The sequence below is a fragment of the Belonocnema kinseyi genome, chromosome 10, assembly GCF_010883055.1.
Source record: "Belonocnema kinseyi isolate 2016_QV_RU_SX_M_011 chromosome 10, B_treatae_v1, whole genome shotgun sequence".
Lineage (NCBI taxonomy): Eukaryota > Metazoa > Arthropoda > Insecta > Hymenoptera > Cynipidae > Belonocnema > Belonocnema kinseyi.
Genome location: NC_046666.1, coordinates 111,113,830 through 111,137,018, shown reverse-complemented (window position 1 = coordinate 111,137,018; position 23,189 = coordinate 111,113,830). Strand labels below are relative to the sequence as shown.

Genomic DNA, 23,189 nt, shown 5'->3' with positions numbered 1-23,189 from the left:
TGGGTTTCGATGACTTCAGATATCTAACTTTTTTTTTTAATGCTTAAAATTGGAATTATTAGAACGTTTCTCGTAAATGGAATGAGATACGCCAAAAAAGACTACATTTTTGAATTCAACTAGAAAATTGTATATCAGTATATAAGTTATAATTATAAATAAGTATAATGAGACACGAAATAAATATATAAACAGTATTTTCGGTACTTGTTTAAAAAATGTGTGAACAGATTTTGAGAAGGAAAAGTATGGGTGAGTACCTTTTAAATTTGTAATATGATAAAGAAATAATGGAAGTAATATAAGTTGATTAAATGACAGTTATGTAAAACAATAAAATATATTAGACGTTTAGTGTACGTACAGTGAGGGCTTTGATAAAAGTGAAGTTTGTTCGCCTTCATGGGCGTGTAACTTGCATCACAACCCGGCACGAAAAATGTCATATCAATAATATCACATAATATAATATATATACTATTGAAAGATTGAATTCCAAAAAAAACTTGGAATGGATATATTAGAATACTGAAATAAACTGAGTTTTACTTTTGAGGTTAGAATTTTATGGCCTCTGAAAATCGTTTTAAAATCTTCATAATAATTATCACTTTTTAAATGATAAAACACCCCGAGATGTTTTGGCTAATGTCATAATAAATAGCTCGATCATAAAAGTATTTATTTTTAATGGACATAAAAATCTAACTTTAAACTACGATTTTGAAACAAAATCCTTTTACACACACATATTTCACTTTTTATCCGCAGAAAGATGTCAGGAAACACATAACCTAAAATTATAGTAATCCGTATTTCACTTCATCAATCTTCAACATTATTGTAATAAATTTTATTAGTTTCAAATATTTCTACACCTCAAAATAACAAGAAATGTTTATTTTTATATTTTAAAATCCCTTACATTTGCCACTTTACTTTTCCAAGATGGAGAAATTAAACGGTGGGCCCCGATTAGTTCGGTTTTTTACTTGCGCGTGGCTCGACCATGTACTTATTAGATCGTGACCCATGATACATTCGTGTACTCATGCTCCAACCCACTGAAGGTCTAGCCAATGAACGTTCGATTTTCGTCGTAATTATGCATACCAGCTTCGCGGCCATGTTGGTTACTATAGCAGCACAAGGACGCTAAGTTGAATTTGAACGGTGACTGCGACGACCCATTCAACACTGTCACTATCACGCCGTTCAGTTGTTTTTTACGCTTGTTGCGCTCTTATGTTAACTGAAAAGAAAGTTTAAAAAAGTGTTTTGAGTGTATACATAGAGATTTGTATATGTGGACTGGATATTGTGTTATTATTGTAGTGGGAAAATAAGTAAGTACGCACATAATATATAATCACATAAAGCATTGTTTACTATTTTTTATCCAAACTCTGATATTTAGTTTAAATTTTTTAATATTCCACCTAGAAGATCTATTTTCAATAATTAAAAAACGGATCGCAATGTTTTGGGGATTTTTTAATCCTGTCTAGAAAACGTTTCGGAGGAAACTTAGTGGACTGACACAATATATCAATATAATAAAAATACCAATAATAGAGTGTCTTTCCACAGTATTATGTGAAACGTGTTACATGCATATTTAAAAACATTCGGTGATTTTTGTATCTGTCAAAAATAGCTTTTGGCTATTATTTCTTTCTAAAATCTAGTATAAATTCAATCACTCTGGGAATCCGGATTTCATTTAAATATACTTTTCGGTACTTTAGATCCTTATCTAATAATACATGAAAAGAAACTGTGTTTAATATTTGTCAAAAAAGCACTGGTTTTTGTAAATGTAAACATGTGATGCTTTAGCAAACATTGCCTTTTGCTTCTTTACTATTCGACGAGTTGAATTTTTTAAATTGTATTATAATGTAATATTTGATAATCAACTATGCTATACTATGCATTGCGATACAAATTGGAATCCTCAATTATATTAAAAAATAAAAACTCAATCCTGATTCATTGAGTTTTTGATCGCGGGAGAAGTTTTAGTCAAAAAGGGGTAAAGAGATTCTAGTAAATAGCGAAATTACTTTTAAGTTAAAATTACCAAGAGTTTCAAAATCTGCTTTTGTTGCCAATATAATATCGAATTTTCAAATAAAAAGAAAAACACAAGAAAAAACTTATTTCCTACATATGCGGATGTTAAGGAAGCATAAAAAATATTTGATCCCAAGCGGTTGTTCCATTCTCAGAAATTCGAGATAAAGTACGATGATGCCGCACTGTAAAACGACTACAAAAAGAAGAAAATCATATTTTTCTGATAAACGGTAATATTTTGAAGAAATAGCGATGGTGTGGAACTGAGTGCTTTCAATACAATGTGTATTTATTTCCTTAAGACTCTTGTATGCAATAAACACATTTTCGTGAGAATGCTGGAAGTCTGATTTTACACTGCTGCGCTTTGTTTTTTGTTCACGTAATTCAAAGTTCAAATCATAGAAATTCGGTATTCTATAACTTAATAAAGAATATGCTTTTTGTAGTAGTATATGAAATGAATTTTTAACTTAAAATTATTGTATTTACAAACGCTTTTATTCTTAGGAAAATTGAAAAAACTTTTTTCATTTGTTTGTTTCACCTATTTGAAAATGCCGCTCACTTCTTCAACATGGCCGCGTAGCTGTTATCGTTGCTGATTGGCCGCATTTTTTTACTTGCACGTGACTAGACCTTCAATGGGTTGGATCATGCGTGTACTCATTTAATTTGTTTGGGGTTGTTTTATGTGAAGAAAATAATTTAGTTTTATTCGGCCTAGTAGAAGTTGTGTGGATCACAATTAATAAAAATGTCCTTGAAGCGGAAAGTCGATATTCATGTTCCTGCAGAGGAGAGTGATTTGATGTCAATTCGTCCTCTGGGTGCCGGGCAAGAAGTCGGTAGGTCTTGTATCGTATTGGATTTTAAAGGGAAAAAGATAATGCTAGATTGCGGAATTCATCCGGGACTAACGGGCATGGACGCCCTACCGTTTGTGGACTTGGTTGAAGCGGATGAGATAGATTTATTGCTAATATCTCATTTTCATCTAGATCACTGTGGTGCTTTACCTTGGTTTTTACAAAAAACTAGCTTCAAGGGTCGGTGCTTTATGACCCATGCTACGAAAGCTATTTATCGATGGTTACTGTCGGACTACATAAAGGTGAGCATTAATTCCTTAAGGTAACTTTGACGTGCTGTTTCTTAAAGTAAAAATAACGATAGACACTGATTTTTCAAATTTTTTTTGTGTAGAAATATTTTTATTTAAAAAAGGGAGTAAGGCAATCAGACTAGACCTGTGCATTATACAAATCGAATCGGATTTTTCCGATCCGACATAGCTAAGTTTAAGTCGAAAAAAATCCGAATTGAACTAGGAAGTTCGAAAGTCTTTCGAATCGATATTCGATGCCCTCAGTTTTTTTATCCGACTTCCGATTCGTCAGTAGTGTAAAATGCACTGTTCATAGTCTAGCCTGGACAAAACATTGCACAAGACACACACAAACACACACGCTTTTATTTTGTTTTCAAAAACTGGCTTTTATTTTTCGGTGGCCGTATCGTGAAGGTTTCTTTCTTTGAGTGAGAAAAAAGATGTCATAGAGATGAGATAAAAAATTCGAAACCTATGTAGCAGAAACAATGTTTTATATAAACTGTTTTATGTGGCTTTCAATTCAACAGGGTTTCTAACGCTTATTTTTTAAGGAGCCTTAAACGCTCATAACATGGTGATTGTGAATGAAAAAATGTGTTTAAAAATATGGTTCATGTGTTCTCGATTTTCGAAAGACTATAAATACAAATATTTCGAAAACAATTTTTTTCTCTGTTTTCCTTTAATGGAAAAATTATAATTTTCATCTTTATGATAAATTGTAAATGTTCAGAATAAATTATAGTTTATGTAATTCCTAATCGTTGTAAAATAGTCTAAAACACATTAAAAGAAATAAAAAATGACATTTTATGTTATTATCAAAAGTCTTAAAGTCGTCAAAAACGCGAAAAACAAAATATTACATGAAAAAAAAAAGTCAAAGTAGGCGCGCAACAGATGTTTTGAAAAAAAAACTGGTTTGAAAACAAATTGTTTAGACAAAGTTTGTTGGAAAAAAATGTTCGCGGTTATGCATTTTTTCTGTGTCAAATTTTGGTGCTTATTCCCTTTTGCTTTGCCAAATGTTGACACTTATGTCCTTTTGTACGAAGGGGGAAGGACGGATGGACACCTGACCGAAACTATACGGTTATCAGCCTAGGATTACGAAACCCTAAAGAGTTTATCCGATTTGAATTATCTATTACAAATTTATATTATTTATATTCCCATTGGCAGCTAATTGATTCTTTTTTACCTTTTTTGACCTGTGACTTATGAGGACGGTTTTTGCACTGGCTTTTAATTCTTTAGGTATAGCTATAGAGTTAGTTGATGTTAGTGAGTGTCGACCAGTATACCAACAATTTAAGATCTTTTATTTGTATAGCTATAGAGCAATGGTCAAGACTGCCCACTGTTAAATGATAGGTTCAGGTTTAGATGTAGGTTCGAAACCCGGTAGTTGTCGAAATTTTATTTGTAATATAATGTTTAGAAATGTAACATTGAGTATTTATTCTAATCAGGATCATTACAATTTATTTAAAAAATAGTGGCAATCAATTATTATTTATTTGTTGCATATATTTTTTCTTATATCTTTAGGATATATCAATTGTAGGTGTTTAAAATTAAACAAAAAGTTTGATGATAATAACACTTTTTTGATTATAAATCATATTTCGACCATATGGAATTGTATGATGAAGAATGAATGGTCGTAAACACAATTGAATGATTTTTTAAAATCAACTTTCACATTTTCTTACGACAGCGGTTTGCGAGTACAAATGTGCACTACTGCGCCAGTACTGCACGCCAATGCTTCGGAACATTACCAGCAGATGCCCAGTACTGGACATCCGTTAATTTTTTCTGTTCCGTTCTGTGTCCGTAAATCCTAGATAGGATAAATTAGTAGACATAATTAAATTTTATAAAAAGAGTAGAAGTAACAACTACTTAAAATAACAAAAGAATAAATTTGTAAGAGGAATTGCTATTGTCTGTAGGAATATGAATTATACTATGGCCCTTCCTTTTTTGCCAAGTGTAAACGATGCCAGCCGACCAACGCTCTACTGAAATTCCTTAAATTTATCAATCACTCAATTTGGTTTGATGCAAAGATCCTTACTACAATAAATTATGATAATTCGAAAAGTTACAATTGAAAAGCAAATTTTCCACAGGGAGCAAAAAATCATTTTTAAACCTCGATATTAGGATATTTGATTACGTTGAGATATAGTGCTTAGAATTTGAAAAATGCCATCACTGTGAACAATTAATGAATAATTTAATGACAATCAATTTGAGTGCTAGGATTCACTTCATCAGGGCGGTACATTTCTGAATCTCATTATCTAGTTTAGCAGGATGGAATATCGCCATGCTGCCGCGTTGGAGACCCGTGTTTGATTCCAACCAGCATGTGTATAATGTGTAAACTATATATAATCATTTTTACTGTACAATTGCAATTTAAATAAATATGATAGTGCGAAAGATTTCAACATCCCATAATAAATAACTCTGCATTAACGTCTTATGCTTGTGTAAAGGATACGCTTGTCGTAATCTTCAACGCGGCGCGGCGCATGTTGGGTTTATTTTTTTTCGTCTGCTGATCTGAGTCACCAATTTTTACTAAAAGTTGCATACTAAGTCAGTGCGCTGGTCTCTTAACGTTACTATAGTCCTTTGCAAATATTCCATTCTTCTGCAGATAATAATGCAATAAATTTAGAATTTTCTTCTACCAAAATTAGTAAGTGACTATAATACATTGCTTGCTGGTTTACTACAGAGCTTTGTACATACTTCAAACCTTTTTTTTTGAAATAAATGTAATATTTTTAAATTGCATTCCAAGAAAATTAAGAATAAGGGCATCTGGTCGTTTCTCAGACATTTTACCTTAATTTTTTATCTTTCCAAGGTTACAAAAATTATTTTTCCACATTTAATTTGGACGTGAAATTCCCAGCTCTTGTCAAATCGGCAGTCAAAAATAGGGGTTCTCATTTAAGAAAATTTGACCTTGAAAATAGACCTCAAGGTCAAAATTGATGAAACAGTCAAATTTTCCCACGGTCCTGGTCAACTTTTGTTCGAAACCATTTCTTCGTAGATGAAGTATTTTAGAAGATATTTGGAATTATATATTAAAATGGGTTACCGTGTATATATAGATAAAGATAGATAGGTAAATAGATAGCTATGGACGGATATAGATATATTGCATATAGAGCTTTTTTTGTTAATTTTACCTCCATCCCTTCCCCACCCACTGTATAATGCTTTTTCTACAGTATGCATATGTAATTTTAACATAAACGTAACGCTGGAGGTGCCCCCATCGCTCAAAGAGTCAGGTATTTCTTAACATTCTCTTTGTATAAAAATGACGAAAAAAATAAAACGTAAAAAAATAAAAAAAATAATAATAAAAAAAATAAATAAATAAAACGAATAATGTAGGGGTGAAGATGAAGATAAGGAGATCCTAATTCATGCCTTTCTATTTTTACATTCTCTTCATTTATGATTAAGAAAGTATTAGAATTGTTCGAAATTTGACCCCACAGTTCGTTAACCAGCCATTCAAAAAGTGAGCGCATTTTGAAAATTTCTGAGATAACTTTATTCTGAATTTGAAAATTCTATTTACGCGTATTTATAGTATTAAAATCGACAAACAATTTATCCTAATGACTTTTTTCGATAAAAAGAAAATTCTCAGTTTTAGCATTTTCAAAATTTGTAAAATCAACCGAAATTCAAAATTTTAAGCTAAACAATGCACGATATGAAAAATGTAAAAAAAAAGAAAAACATTGCTTTGTAAAAGTCCTACAAAACTTTCATAACAAATTTTTGGATTTTCTTGGAATGTCGAAAATTCAAATTTTGATTGCACAAAAAATAATTGAAAATTCCATTTTGTGGTCAAACAATGTAGGATACGAAAAAAGGTTAATCAATAAAAATTATTATCCCAAAAAGATCTACAATTTCGTTATAAATCACTTCTTGATAGGACGCGTACTTTCTGTTTTATTCGTTGAAAATAATATTAAAAATGAAAAAAAAAAGAAATTTGTCCAAGAATGACGAAATCTATGAGAAGAAAAAGATTAAACAAAACCTGTTCACAAATGACACGCTCAGTGCAAAAGTGAACTAAAAAAAAGTTGCGGAAAAGAGAAGTAAAAACACGCGAGAGCAAAAACGACCTAAGAATTAGCCGATAGGTAAAACGACACAAGAATGAAGGGAGAAGATTCCCCCCACTTTGCTGCTGCGAAGACCAGTCTCGTGTAAAGCCGAAAAAGATAAATTTTTAACTGAGAAAGATCAATTTTCTTACAAAAAATTTTTTTTAATTAAAAAAAGACATTTTTAACCGATAATGATACGGTTAAATTTTTTAGTTCCAAACATTAATTTTCAACGAAATATTAGAATTTTCAAAAAGACAAAGTCAATTATTTTTAACCAAAACAGATACTTTTTGAAACACGTAGAATAGTTTCATTAAAAAAAAAAACATGAGCTTTTAATAACTGAAAGCAGTCCATTTTTAGGTCAAACAAATTAACACAATAGTTAAATCTTTAGCGAAAAAATATATAAATTTTCAACTAGGAAAGATCAATTTTAAATAAAAAATGATACAGTTAAAATTTAAGTATTAAAAAATGTTTTTCAACCAAAAAGAAACGAATTTTCAATAAAGGTGTTAAATAATCAACCAAAAGAATGAATTTTTTACCAAAACAGATGAATTTTCAAACAAGAATGATAATTTTCTATTATAAAATAAGAATTTTCAACTGAACAAAATAAATGGTACAAAAAATCAATAAAATTTTCAAATTTTTAACTTAAAAATTAATATTAAAATTAAAACAACAAGTATTTAACTAAACATGTAATAGTTCATTTTCAATTTAAAAAATTTAATTTTCGACGGAAATAATTTTCGACGAACTTTCAACTGAAAAAAACAAACACTTTTTAATTGAAAATACCATTTTATGCTCAAGGTTTCAGTGGGAAAAATAAAATTTTAACACAAGAATAATATAACAATGAATTTCAATGTTTATTTAGAACAATTTTTCTCGTTATTCGCTCAAATGCGAACAGAATTATTAATTAAAACAAATAAGAAAGTTTAACTCTTTTTTTCTTGAATACATTCCTTTTTAGTTTAAAACTTCTAGTATTACTTTTTTTTATTGAGGTTTCATCTTTTTTTTGTTGAAAATTTTTTTATTTGGTTTAAAATGAACTTCCCTGTTAGAAATTCATATATTTGGTTTTGAAAATTCAACGGTTTTGCAAGAAAATCATCTGTTCTGTTAAAGCACTTCATTTTGACATACAAATTTTAAAAAAAGTTAATATGTTTTTCTTTTTGTACTTAAAAAGCCTTTTTGGTTGAAAATTGATTTTTGAAGTGAAAATTTAACTGTATCATTTTTTGTTAAAAATGTATCATTTTGAGTTGGAAATTCAACTATGTTGTTGAAAAATCGCTTTGATTTATAGGAAATTATTCTTCTCATTTGAAAATTTATCTATTTTTATTAAAATTTCAGTTCTTGGGTTGTAAATTCCACTCTTTCGTTGAAAATAAATTTTGTTCTTGTTCAAATGTTTAATATTCTGTTGTAACTTCTTTTTTACGGTTAATAATCATATTTTTACTGAAAATAAAACTATTCTATTTTTGGCTGGAAATTAAATTTTTTTTAAACTCTTTCTTTTTTAGTTGAAAATTTAACTGTGTGGTGGAAAATTCATGTATTTTGTTGAATATTTGTCATTTTTATGAGAATATTATTCTTTATGTTTGTACATTCATTTCTTTGGTGAAAATGTAACTATTTTGTAAATTCGATTTTTTTTTTAATTAATTTTTTTCACTGAAAATGTAACTGTTCCTGTTTTGGTTAAAAAGGTATTCTTTTTAGTTAAAAATTAACTTCTTTCGTTGAAAATTAAACTATTTTGTTCATTTCTAAAGTTGAAAATTACTTTCGTGTCTTCTTCAAAATTCTTCCATTTTAGAGAAAATTAATTTCATTGATAGAAAATTCATCTTGTTATTAGAATATTACTCATGTTGTTTGTGCATTTACTTCTGTTTTTAAAAATTTAACTATTTTGTCGTAAATCCGATTGTTTTTGTTGTTAAAAACTGATTTTTTTTAATTGAAAATTTAACTGTTTCATTTATGGTCTAAAATTTATATTTGACGTTAAATAATTTTTTTATTGATAATTCAACTATTTTGTTGAGAATATGGTAATTGTTCGCTGTTGATTAAAAATTCATCTGTTTTGGAATTAAATTATTCTTCTTGTTTGAAAATGTATCTATTTTGGTTAAAAATTCTTTTTCTTTTCTTGTTGATAATGAAACAATTTTGTTAAAAACTCAAGTGTTTGCTGAAAATTAATTTTGTATACAGAACCCTGAAATGTAACATCTTCGGTTGAATTTTTTTTAAATTTGAAACTTGAACAATTCTACTGAGTTTTTTCTTGAATATTGAATTTTCTCAGTTCAAAATTCATTTTTTTTTGGTAGAGAAATTTTCTTATTTTTAAAAAATTCATCTATTTTAATCAAGAATCCATTTTTTTTAAACAACTATGCTATAATTGTTGAAATTCTTTGAAATTCCTTTAAATTATAAAAATGGATTGAAAATTCATTGTTCAAATATTTTTCAAATATTTAAAATCCTTAAAAATCTTTGAAATCTCTTAACATTTTTAAAAGCTTTAGATTGAAATTTAGAAAATAGAAAAATTTCAAACCGTTAAATATTGAAATGTTAGTATATTAGAGTTTTGAAAACGGAATCAATAAAAATTCAAAACTTTCAAAATTAAATTTTTTCAACTATGAAATATGAATAATTTTCAACTCGATGGAATTCAAGTCTTCAAAACTTGAATTTATATTCAGAAGATTATTGACCAAAAATTAGTAATCATAAATAAATTGAAAGCGTTCAAAGTTAAAAGTATGTTTATATATATATACATACATACACACTCGCATCGTAGCACTCTAGTAAGTCGTGATTCAGTCGCTCCGTCCACCTACAGGTCCCGAGATTCCGCCGATCCATCGCATTGAATCCACTTTCATTGTCTCCCCGCTCTAGAGTGTTCGGCATTGTTGGCCGACACATTGGCGAGAGTCCTGTGCGTTCTGTTCTTTTGTACCGCACTTACAACTATATTTGGAGTTGCCACTGTTGTTCCCACGAGAAGCTAGGGGAAGGGGTTCGCCTATCCTTTTAGATCCCCGCATGCAAGGGATAAGGCTGCGTACTCTGAGAAGTCGCACAGTATCCCAGAGCCCAGTATCCCTTATCCCTTGCATGCAGGGATCTACAAGGATAGACGAACCCCTTCCCCTAGCTTCTCGTTGGAACAACAGTCGCAACACCAAACATAGTTGTAGTAAGTGCGGTTCAAAAGAACAGAACGCGCAGGACTCCCGACAATGGATCGACCAACAATGCCGACCACTCTAGAGCTGGGGGAGACAATGAAAGTGAATTCAATGCGATGGATCGATGGATTCTCGGGACCTTTAGGTGGATGGAGCGACTGAATCACGGCTTACTAAAGTGCTACGATGCGAGTTTGGTCCCTGAACGGAGTTACATGGCATGGCTGCATGCTCTGTTGTGCGAGAAACACCCGGAGCTATCGCACTTTTCGCAGCAAAGTCTGCGAAACCATGCCGAACTACTCCGAAAAAGGGGCTATGTAAGCGGAACGCCTACTCCATCACAGCTAGAACAAGCCGGCAACTGAGAAAGAGAGGCGGCATTAAGACCAACCGCGGGCAGGTATCCAATAGAGGAAGAGCGATACTTTATGACCCGGAGAAACATCAACACCAAGGTTTCTCTCAAGTCTAAAGATCTGACTGAAATGGATGACGAGCTTCGTGGTAATTTTCCCAAAGAATCCAAGCTCTGGGTTATCAATTATTGTGTATATAATGCAATGAGAGCTTTGGCTGATGCGAAACGTAAAACAAAACCAACGGTTGATCATAAGACCAAAAGACGAATGCATCAACTTGCCATAAAGATAGGCTGGGCAAGAAAGTACGCGTCCCGCACTCAGTGTGTAATTGACTATATCACATATGTTAGGAATTTTACCACCAAGATTCGAAAGTTCACGCGCGAACTCAGGACCCGTTATCACACACTTAACAAGTCAAAGCTGCTGACCATCAGGCAGCATATTGTTGATAGAATACGGATACTTTCTGACGCTAGAAGAAATCTAGGGTGGAGGGCGAGGTGAGTCAGAGAATATCAAGAGTTTCTCTCTGACCCATCTCCACACTTCCAAGACCCTCCAGTTACTGGCGCCCACCCGCCCAAACCAGAGGAGGTCGAAGTATTTTGGAGAAAAGTGTACGAAGTGCAGCATAGACTAGACGAAGACTCAGAAAATATAAATAGTTTCAAGGAGCTGTGTGATGCCCTGATAACACCTGATGAAGAATGCCCACCATCCACTACCGAGGAGCTGAAAAAAGTATTAAGACGGATGAAGAACTATTCCGCACCGGGACCAGATTGTATCAAAACTTTTTGGTGGAAGAAGTTTCCTTCAACATATCAGCATTTGACCCGTATTTTCACCTCATATTTAAAGTCGGAAGAGCCGATTCCGGAGTATCTGCAAAGATGCAGCATTTTACCAGCCTGACCTATCGATGGCCTGGATTGATTATCGGAAAGCTTTCGATTCAACCTCCCATAGACTTATCATCTGTCTTTTGGAAAGCTTAAATGTTCATCCGCAAATCGTTAGTTGCATAAAGTGATTGATGCCGCTTTGGAAAACCAGATTGATCATCTCATCTGGAAAAAATCGTGTGACAACTAACAAGGTCACCTTTCAGAGAGGTGTATTTCAGGGCGACACCATGAGCCCACTCCTCTTTTGCCTTACATTATTGCCACTATCTCTAGCACTTCGCCATTCCGACGGGTACTTTTGCGGCAAACCTGCAGATCGAAAGTACAAGGTCACTCATGTATTTTACATGGACGATCTTAAGATCTATGCTAAAAACAAAGAGCAACTACATTTAGCTCTAAGGATTGTCAAGCGATATACTAAGAAAATTGGAATGAAATTTGGGTTAGACAAATGCGCCAAGGTTTATTTGAAGCGAGGAAAACTTAATGGCATCCCTGAGGATCCTGAGCTCGTTGATAGAAGCGCTAGACGACACCTTTGCGCTGGAGAGACTTATGCATACCTGGGCGTGCTACAGAGCAGCATTCAGGATGTGACATCTATAAAGGATACTCTCCGAAGCAGATACAATCGTCTCATCCGGCAGATTTGGTCTTCCGAACTGTCGGCGAGGAACAAAGTATCTGCATCGAACATGCTTGCGGTCCCGGCAGTGCTCTATTAATTTGGAGTGGTTATATGGACGAAGAACGAACTCAGATCCCTTGATATCTGGAGTCGCAAATGGAAGAGACCCTCTTCTTAAAAAGGCCAGAAAGCACGAAGAAGTGGGCAAAGGAGCGTTTCTGTACAAAGCAGCAGAGGAGGTTGCTGAAACACTCTGACTTAACTTCAGTTTTAGGGGTGAGCAAAATGCATCAAATCTTATCTATCTCGAGTACTCACTCCTGAAAGCCCGGATTAAGAAAGCACAAGAGAAAAACTTTCGTGAACAGCTCCTAGATAAGTGGATGCACGGTATCTTCCACAGAAATGTGGAGGATCAGTCAATTTCGTGTGATCTAATTTTTGCTTTCCTTAAATCACCCGGATTGAAGTCTGTTACGGAGGGTTTTATTTTTGCATGCCAAGACGTTGTCATTTCCACCTTAACATACCGTCGCCACATTTTAAGCCAAAACATTGCCGATGATAGCAGCAGGGCGTGCCATGCACATCCCGAGCATTGATTTCACATACTATCTAGTTGTCCAACTATTGCGGGAACGACCTACATGCAAAGGCACAGTGCGGCACTAAGAGTGCTTTATTACCATCTCTGTCACGCATTAACCTAAATATCGCTCCTCTAAATGCTCCTAGGGAAATCGAGTTAATTGTCGAGATTGGGAAGTGCCGCATATACTGGAACTTTATATTCTCGACAATTGTTTCTGTTGCACACTTGAGGCCAGACATGGTTCTTCTTGACTTTGAGAAGCGAACCATGTTCGTTATCGAATTTTCGGCACCAGCTGACAAAAACATCATGGCCAAGGAGAATGAAAAGAAAGAGAGGTATAGAAACCTTATAAGGGAGTTGCAATGATTGTACCCGGAATATTCTGTTAAACTAATCGTTCTTATCATCGGCGCTCTTGAAGGTGCCAAGCTTTCACTCGTTAATAGTCTGTAAAGCATCCCTGCGTGTCAACAATATGCTAAAACATTTGCGGGAAAAATGCAGAAGACGGTAGTCTTGGGTCGTTCCGTGTTCTGAGGGTGCACGAAACTTTTGCCGGATCGTCGTATTGATATCGTTACAGACTCACGGTCGTGAGACGTGGATGTGGCTGAAATTTTACCGCGATCAAAATCTTTTAAAATCTCTTGAAAATTTGTAATGCTTCAGATTGAAATTTAAAAAAGAGAAAAGTTTCAAAACGTTAAATGTTGAAATGTTAGTAGATCAGAGTTTTGAAAATGGGATCAATAAAAATTAAAAGCTTTCGAAATTTAATTTTCAAAAATTTTCAACTATTTAATAACAATAATTTGGCAATGTCTAAAAGACATTATTTCAGACTGAAGTTTAGAAAACAGAAAAATTTCAAAATGTTAAAAATTTTTATATCTGGATTAATGAAATTATTAAATTAAAGTGTTGATAGTAAACACTCGAGTTAAAGTTTAACTATTCCTAAAACTATTTTTGTTATATAATTATAAAATTATATATATATATATATATATATATATATACCCAGTGGGCCCCGGGAATTGCGCTGTCACATCAAACAGAGATAAGGAACTAGATATAAGGCTTTATGTAAATAGTTGTAAACCATTGTATATATAGAAAGGATAAGATTGTAATATATATGTATAATTTGATAATTATATACAAAAATCGTTTTGGAAATAGTTAAACTTTAACTCGAGTAATTTATATCAACACTTTAATTTAATAGTTTAACTAATCTACAGAGATTAAAATTGTTAACATTTTGAAATTTTTCTGTTTTCTAAATTTCAGCCTGAAATAATTTCTTTTCCTCCGCTGCTTTGTACAGAAACGCTCCTTTGCCCACTTCTTCGTGCTTCCTGATCATTTTAAGAAGAGGGTCTCTTCCATTTGCGACTATGCGCTGTACCCAGAGTAATCCTGTTGTGAAGACATTCCAGACTCAACATTCTGCGACCAACTTGACGGCATGAGATGTTCAGTCGTGGAACAGAAGACTTAAGATGCCTGCTTTTGTTCATGTGCATAACCTTTATTGTCCGGATATCAAGGGATCTGAGTTCTTTCTTTTTCCATGTAACCACTCCAAACGAATAGAGTACTACCGGGACCGCAAGCATATTCGTTGCAGATACTTTGTTCCTCGTCGCCAGTTCGGAAGACCAAATCTGCCGGACGAGACGTTTGTATCTGCTTCGGGGAGTATCCTTTATAGATTTCACATACTGAATACGGCTCTGTGGCACGCTCAGGTATGCATGAATCGCCCCAGCGCAAAGATGTCGTATAGCGCTTCTATCGACAAGCTCAGGGTCTTCAGGGATGCCATTAAGTTTTCCTCGCTTCAAATAAACCTTGGCGCATTTTTCTAACCCAAATTCCATTCCAATTTCCTTAGTATAGCGTTCGACAATCCCTAGAGCTAGATGTAGTTGCTCTTTGATTTTAGCATAGATCTTAAGATCGTCTATGTAAAATACATGAGTGAACATGTACTTTCGATCTGCAGGTTTGCCGCAAAAGTACCCGTCGGAATGGCGAAGTGCTAGAGATAGTGGCAATAATGTAAGGCAAAAGAGGAGTGGGCTCATGGTGTCGGCCTGAAATACACCTCTCTGAAAGGTGACCTTGTTAGTTGTCACACGATTTTTTCCAGATGAGATAGTAAATCTGGTTTTCCAAAGCGGCATCAATCTCTTTATGCAACTAACGATTTGCGGATGAACATTTAAGCTTTCTAAAAGACAGATGATAAGTCTATGGGAGGTCGAATCGAAAGCTTTTCGATAATCAATCCAGGCCATCGACAGGTCAGGCTGGCAAAATGCTGCATCTTTGCAGACACATCTATCGACGAGCAGGTTCTCCCGACATCCCGCTACACCTTTGAGCTTCGTTGTTCATACATTTCTTGCCACACAGGTTCAGTTTCCCGAACAATTCTATTATTTAGGATAGCTGTGAATATCTTATACAGAGTGTTCAGATAAGTGATTGGCCTGTAATTCTTCGTGTCAGCTAAGTTGCCTATTTTCGGCACGAGTATTCTGCGCCCTTCCACCAACCACTCCGGGATCGGCTCTTCCGACTTTAAATATGAGGTGAAAATACGGGTGGGCATTCTTCATCAGGTATTATAAGGGCATCACACAGCTCCTTGAAGCTATGCATATTTTCTGAGTTTTCGTCTAGTCTATGCTTCACTTCGTAGACTTTTCTCCGAAATAATTCGACCTCCTCTGTTTTGGGCGGGTGGTCGACAGTAACTGGAAGGTCTTGGAAGAGTCGAGATCGGTCAGAGAGAAACTGTTGATTTTCTCTCACCCACCTCTCCCTCCCCTCTAGACTACTCTTACCGTCAGATACTATCCGTATTCTCTAAATAATATTCTTCCTGATGGTTAGCAGCTTTGACTTGTTAAGTTTGTGATAACGGGTCCAGAGTTCATGCGCAAACTTTCGAACCTTGACGGTAAAATCAACCGTTGGTTTTGGTTTGCGGTTCGCATGGGCCAAAGCTCTCGCTGCAATATACACGCAATAATAGATAGCCCAGAGGTCGGATTCTTCGGAAAAATGTCTACGAAGCTCGTCATCCATTTCAGCCAGATCTTTAGGCTTGAGGGAGACCTTGTTGTTATTGTTTCTCCGGGTCATAAAGCATCGCTCTTCCTCTATCGGATACCTATCCGCGGTTGGTCGTAGTTTCGCCTCTCTTTCTCTGTTGCCGGCTTGTTCTAGCTGTGGTAGAGTAGGCGTTCTGCTTACATAGCCCCTTTTTCCGAGTATTTCGGCATGGTTTCGCAGACGTTGCTGCAAAAAGTGCGATAGCTCCGGGTTTTTCTCACCCCAAAGAGCATGCATTCGTTCCATTTAACCACGTTCAGGGGCCACACTGGCATCTTAGCACTCTAGGGGTTCGTTCAGGTTTCTCACCAAGTGCACCCGGGTGTACTCGGACGAGATTGAAGGGTGGGGGTCACTTGATGGGTGACTATTTCACCCGGCGAAAAATGGTAGGTGGAAGTGATTGAACATTGAAATTCGTGGGAGGAATTAGCGGAAAGTTGGAAAGTTAGCGCACATATAGAATATAACTCGTGAAAACTTTGTTATAAAGAAAAAAATGAACAGCATAAAAGAAAGTTATGGAATTCGCGCCCGGAAAGCATATAGTCATTTTGGGAGAGCACCAAAATGCGATTGTAAACAAAGAAACAGGAAACATCTTAGTGTATGACACGGAACTTAGGGTAGGGTGGGGCGAGATGAACATAGCTGTCCTTTTCACCTGAGTATTTAAAATATGCTAATTCATTGCTTGAACGTAAAGTATTTTATATACTCTACTAATTCTAATTTAGCTCTTACTTATTTGGTGACATCTGGATTTATGCCAAGACGTGGGAGGAATTTATACAAGAATTAAGCCAGGTTTTGGATCTTTTGATAAAAGGAGGGTTAACATTAAACTTAAAAAAGTGCAAGTTTGGGTTGCCTAAAGTGGATTACTTAGGATTTGTAATTGGAAAAGATGGAATGCAACCAGGTACAAAACACATTAGAGCAATTGTAGAGTTTCCTCAGCCGGAAAATGTGCATGATGATAGAAATTTTGTAGGACTTGCAAACTTTTCGAGACGTTTTATTCCGAAGTTTTCGTTTTTGATGGATCCGTTAATTGAACTTTTGAAGGACGGTGTAAAGTTTGTCTGGGGTGCAGCTCAGACATTTTCTTTTCAGAAAATCAAACAATGGATCAGTTCGGAGCTTATTTTCGGTCTTTATAATCCGCTAGCAAAACGTAGTGAATGGCACACGGATACATCAGCAATCGGATTAGGAGCGATGTTATTTCAACAAAACGAGGGGGAGAAACAGAAATTAATTTACGCAGTTAGTAGGAAAACCTCAGAAGCGGAAAAATCATATCATTCTAATAAGCTAGAGTTGCTGGCTATAGTGTGGGCTACGACTCGATTAAGACCTTTGCTAATCTGAATTCATTTTGACATTTTTACGGACTGCCAAGCGTTGGTTTATATTAACAAGTCAAAAACAACTAATCCACAAATAATTCGTTGGCTCAGTTCTCTTGCTGATTTTGACTTTGATATAAATCATCGCAAAGGTGAGAATATGTAACACGTAGAGTATTTTAGCGGCTTTACAATCAAATCTTTTGGACAATGAAGGACTAAGATGGGATCAAGATGTAAAGAAATTAGAATGTGATTTGAATTCGTCAGTTTGTAAATCAACGGGTCGTGCTCCGTTTGAAGCTGTATCTGGTTTTGTACCGCGTTATGAAGACGGTCTCATTAGAATGATAACGAAAAATTCTGAGACTTTTACAAATCCAGAAGAAATTAGAAATGAGATTCGAGAGGCCATTGCGATCGATCAAAAGAAAGCAAAAGATCGTTACGATAAGAACCGTAATACTCAAATTAAATTTGAAATAGTAGACATTGTATTCGTTAAAACTAACACTGTATCAACAGGTTGGTCGACTAAATTTCAATCAAAAAAGAAAGGACCAAGCGTAATTGTTGCAAAGTTACCATCGGACACGTATAAAATTCAGAAATTGTATTGTAAAGGTGAAAATACTCCGACTACTGCGCATGTCAGTCAAATTCAAATTTGGCGACCAAATTTGAATGAAGACGTAAACAGCAATTATAGCTCAGAAAATGAGAATATTCAAAATGCAAAAGAAAAGGAAGATTCTATTGAATTTTTAGAATCGAACGTCGATAAAACTAGTAAGGAGTGCCTTGAAAAAGGCAAACAAGAGAATTTTGCTCCAGTTGAAAAGAATCCAGATGTTGATGTGATTAGAAATTTAAGACCAGTTAGAGAAAGACGGAAACGGAGTAAATTAAACGATTTTGTTTGTGATTAATAATTTAGTTCAGGTATAATCCTCAAGAAATTATTTAAGTTTCGTTTATGCTTGGGGACCAAGCATCTTTCAAGGATGGCCGAATGTTAGAAAAATACATACATAGTTCTATTTTATACATGGTTGCTAGGTAGCGTTGAGTTGTTATAAAATAGTTGAAGGTGAGTGTAGAATTGCGAGGCTGTTAAGTCGGATCGCTGACCGAGATTGTGCGCTAAAGAGTCGAAAGTTTAGGCCAAGTGGTCGTGACGTTTTAGTGTATTACTTATATTTGTTACATTTATTAAAATTTACATAAACAATCTAACGTGTGGATTTTTCATTGTGTCAATTTACGCGTTAATTCAAGATCGTATAGTTAACTTAGATTTAACTCTAACACTATTCTCTTGAAAATTTAATTTTTTATCCAAACATTCAACTAGTCGATTTTTGATTCAATATTTTTTCTTTAACTTAAAATTCGTTTCTAAAGTTGAGTAAATAATATTTTCCTCTTCACAACAAATCTAATGATTCTAAGGTAACTCAGAATTTCTAAACCAGACTAAATTTGAGGAGCAGCTTATTAGATCGTCATTGGTGAATCCTACAAGGTAAGCAAGAACAGGAAACTTACGCAAGATACTTCGTACAACACTGTTTCTTAGAGTCCGGTCTCTAGCCGCGGATGACCTTACGTGGCAGACGGCACAGTTAGAGGTAAAGGTTTCACCTCTGCATACTTTTTTAGAACTGCCAACCTTTGTACAATGTTAGGAGGAACAGTGTTGACGGACAGTGTTTCATATCTTCAAGGCAGTCAGTTATGAAAAGCTCAAGATAGACTTTGTAGTCTTGGTACAGCCTGCTCAGCTCGAAAAGAAGAGCTTGATATTTGACCTGTTTTTCTTCCTCCTTTGCCGTAAATTATCTTGATCTTTAGATCATAATTTTTTATTGGACTGATTTTATTATCTGATTTAGATATCAGGCTTGGTATCACTAATACGTTGACTCCAGTTCCCCCTGGACATATGGCTTGTCAGCATGTTCTTTTAGTAGAAGCGAATGTTCTACTATGTGTCGCTGGAAACAAATGGGAGACCAAGCTCCTCTGCGGCACTATATAGAAGCGCCGCAACATTGACGACTTCATGTTGATGTACGAGTCCCATTAGAGAATCTGTGCTTTTTTAACTGATCTGGCTGTAAGTAGAACCGTTCTTCGATAAATACACGGCAAACCACTACCACCTTTTTCTGAAGGGAGGCATATACGAGGTACCCAAAGATTTAAGTTGATGACTTCAACGGATTGTCATCATCTTGCGTGTTCTTCGGCCAAGTTTCTTCGACTCATTGACGTTCCATTTTACTGCACCAAACGTGTAAAGCAGTATAAGAACGGTCAGAATATTGGCCGCCTGGATGTTACTCTTCTCACATAATTCGGAAGCCCAAATTTTTCGGAGAATTTGGCGATACCTTTTTTCAAGGGCCGTTTTTAACACACGCACATCTTGTGTTTTCGCTTGCTGTATCCCAAAATATGCGTATGTTTCTCTCGTGATGATATATTTTCAAGTCTTCCTTTGTGTAGATGGATGCAGGCACACTTGTCCAGTCCAAAGCTCATGTCAATTGCTTTCGAGTACCTATTTACCACCATCGAAAGGATTTTAAGGACCTATTTCAAAGGGGCAAAGAATTTAAAGTCGTCCATGTATAAAATGTGGTTGACCTTAAATTCTCTTCGGTTTGGCGGTCCACATATGTATCCTGAGCTTTTGCCTCTGAGCAAAAGAGGTAGAAGCAAGAGAGAAATGCAGAAAACTGTCTGACTTACAGAGTCCTTGGAAGACCCCCTCTTATATGTGACATATCTGATAGTCACTTGTCTTTTGTCGGATGTTATGACAAATATTGTCCGCTACAAGAGCATACGCTCTTTCATACATCTCACTATTTTTAGATGTACCTCCAGGCACTCAAGGAGCTTAATAAGTAGCTCATGGTTAATGTTATCGAATGCCTTTCGGTAGTCAATCCAAGGTAGTCAACTGTTGCATTCCATACCCGCTCGATATATATTAAGGCCCTTTATCAGAATGGCAATCGCGTGCGAATTTTGAGGCCAAACGGTGGAATATTTTTGTTTAATTTTTTACATACCTCATTTAAATAACCATATCTCAAATCAAGCAGAGCCGTTTATTCGATAAAATGTTTGTTTGGTTAAATAACCAAAATAGAGAACAATAGTAGTGACACTCAATGAGAGCTGTACATGCATGTCCGTAGCGAGCCTGCTCACCATCGTCAAACTCGTCATTAGATTCCCCACAGGGTAATGAGTGACACGGAACGAATGAATGTCGGGCATTGTTACGAGATTTCGGCCGGTTAGAACTGTTTTGAATTTGTAGGCTACACGGTTGAATCTATTTGACTCATTTTTCGCATACGTCATCTAAATTCTCATATCTTAAGCACGCAAGGCCGATTTTTTTAATAAAATCATTACATTATAGATTATAGTGCAGGAGTAATCAGCGTCTTTAGGGAATTTATCCTGACTTTTTTAAACAATTATTATTTATTTGCACAATTGTTAGCCTCTGTAAGTCGTAGCAATACTGAAAGAATATTTTCTTCAGGACATTTAGCACTTTAAAACAAATCATTTGTTTAAACAATTTTTTCCCGTAAATGTTAAAAAAATATTATTTACTGCAATTGATCACACAATCAACGAATGGTCAAACTGCTTTCTTCTAAGATATTTAGCAATCGATTACTCCGTTCTTACTTTTTAGGCCGAAGAGTTGAATATTTTTTAATAATTTCTTGCATACGTCATCTACATGCTCATATCTTGAAGCACACAGAGCCGCTTTTTCAGTTCAATCGTTACGTTATAGCTTATCTAGATTATACGTACATCTATATTAAAATTAAAATCTACATTAAACAGCATATTCAGCTAACACTGCGCGTTATTATTACTGTTCTTCTAACATTACTGTGCTTGCTTCAAGCCATGGTTATTTAGATCAGGTATGCAAAAAATTAGACAAAAATATTCAATCTTGCGGGTTTAAAATTCAGACGCGATCGTCATTCTGATATCCGTAATAGCGACAAAATGACACTTTCATTATTATGAGATAACGGTATGTTTCAAAAACTGACATTACAATTATTTAAAATCATTATGTCGTTACAATTATTATTTATTTTCACAATCATTTCCTCCTCTAAGTTGTAGGAATCGTTTATGTCATCAATTGCAAGAGCCCTAACTTTTTGAGTGAACTTTTTGTTAGATGTTATGTAGCTAATCACGCACGAAACATTTTATGCATTCCGTATTTCCGTTGTAATTTTAAATTGAAGCTGTGCAATACGCTCGCAAGTCTTACTCACTCCTACTGAAGTGTCATTACTTGTATTATCGCTAAAAAGGGAGACCGCCTTCTTGTAAACTACACAGTTCAGTTTCCAGAGATCAACATCTCTCGGGAGAAAGTCAGGGAGAGCTTTATTAGCTTCAGCTAATTTGTCCATTCTGAGAAAGAAGTTTTGGTGGATTTTTGAATTTCTAGTTCTCATGTTGGAATTTTCTGCTATCTGCAAATGGGTCTTGCTGGAACGGGTGGTATGTTCGCTGGAGGAACTTGCTCTTGTTCTTGATTTAGAGCTTCATATTCCTCTGCATAAAAAAGATACTTGATCTCTTAAATACTAAGGCGTTCTATGAGCATATTCCCTTTACATATTGACCCAACGTTCATGTAACCTCTGCATGTATCCGCTTCGCGACGGCGAGCTTCCTTGTCAACAAGTAAGGATGTCTCCAGAGTTGGTTCGACCATTTAAAACGATGTTCTTGCGTTTGTCCGGGTCCATTGCCTAGCCATACCCTCGATTCGACCCTATCGCCACTCCCAACTGAACCATGCCCTCCATCCGAGAGATCTATTGTGGATGGCACTGCGCGATACTGACGTAACTGCATAATTCGTTGCATTGAGGAGTTAGCCCCAATGTCTCCAGAACGTAGGATTTTTCGGCCCCCACCACTTTCCTATCTGGAAGAAATACATGTAAACGTAGCATGTCGGTGAGTCGGCTGTTACATGCTGCGAAGACCAACCTGCTGTAAAATCGAATATGCACAAGCACGAACCCGAGCTCTCCCGACTTCACGCATGACGATCTAGCTGCTCCCGAAATTTATTCCGGGTTTGAAATCCTGAATTACCTCGGAATCATTAGAGTAACTGCGAAGAGGAAAATATAATTTACGGTTTGCAAATATGTATGGGAGATAATATTTCAGCGCCTAAAATAACTATAAATACTTTTTTAACTTAATTTTCAGTTTATACGAGGGTAGTTCAATAAGTCCTTAGAATGACCAACAGATGGCGCGCGAATCGCTCCAAATCATCTGTTTTCAGTCAGCACCACTCCCGACTAGATATATGGTGCAGTCGCAGTTCACATCTTCTGAGTTTACGCGTTTTTATAACCAATTAAAAAAAAATTGTTCGTTAAGAAAAATGGAAAAAAAAACGAGTTCAGAACGGTAATCAAACATTTTCATTTAAAGGGTTTAACTCCATATGAGATAAAAAATGAATTGGACTCAGTTCATGGCACATTTGCCC

General features: G+C 35.1%; 1 protein-coding gene across 2 annotated transcripts in view; it reads left to right on the top strand.

Annotated features, from left to right (window-relative positions):
- The first annotated feature begins 2,729 nt into the window (after positions 1 to 2,729).
- LOC117181539 (cleavage and polyadenylation specificity factor 73) overlaps positions 2,730 to 23,189 on the top strand; it is a 58,459-nt gene continuing 37,999 nt past the window's right edge. The window contains exons 1-2 of one of the 2 annotated variants that reach the window (XM_033374334.1): positions 2,730 to 2,927; positions 3,081 to 3,193. In XM_033374334.1, the coding sequence (XP_033230225.1) occupies positions 2,837 to 2,927; positions 3,081 to 3,193 (204 nt within the window). In that variant the 5' untranslated portion in view covers positions 2,730 to 2,836. Of the gene's footprint in view, positions 3,194 to 23,189 lie in introns of both variants that reach the window. The other variant, XM_033374332.1, reaches the window with a different exon arrangement.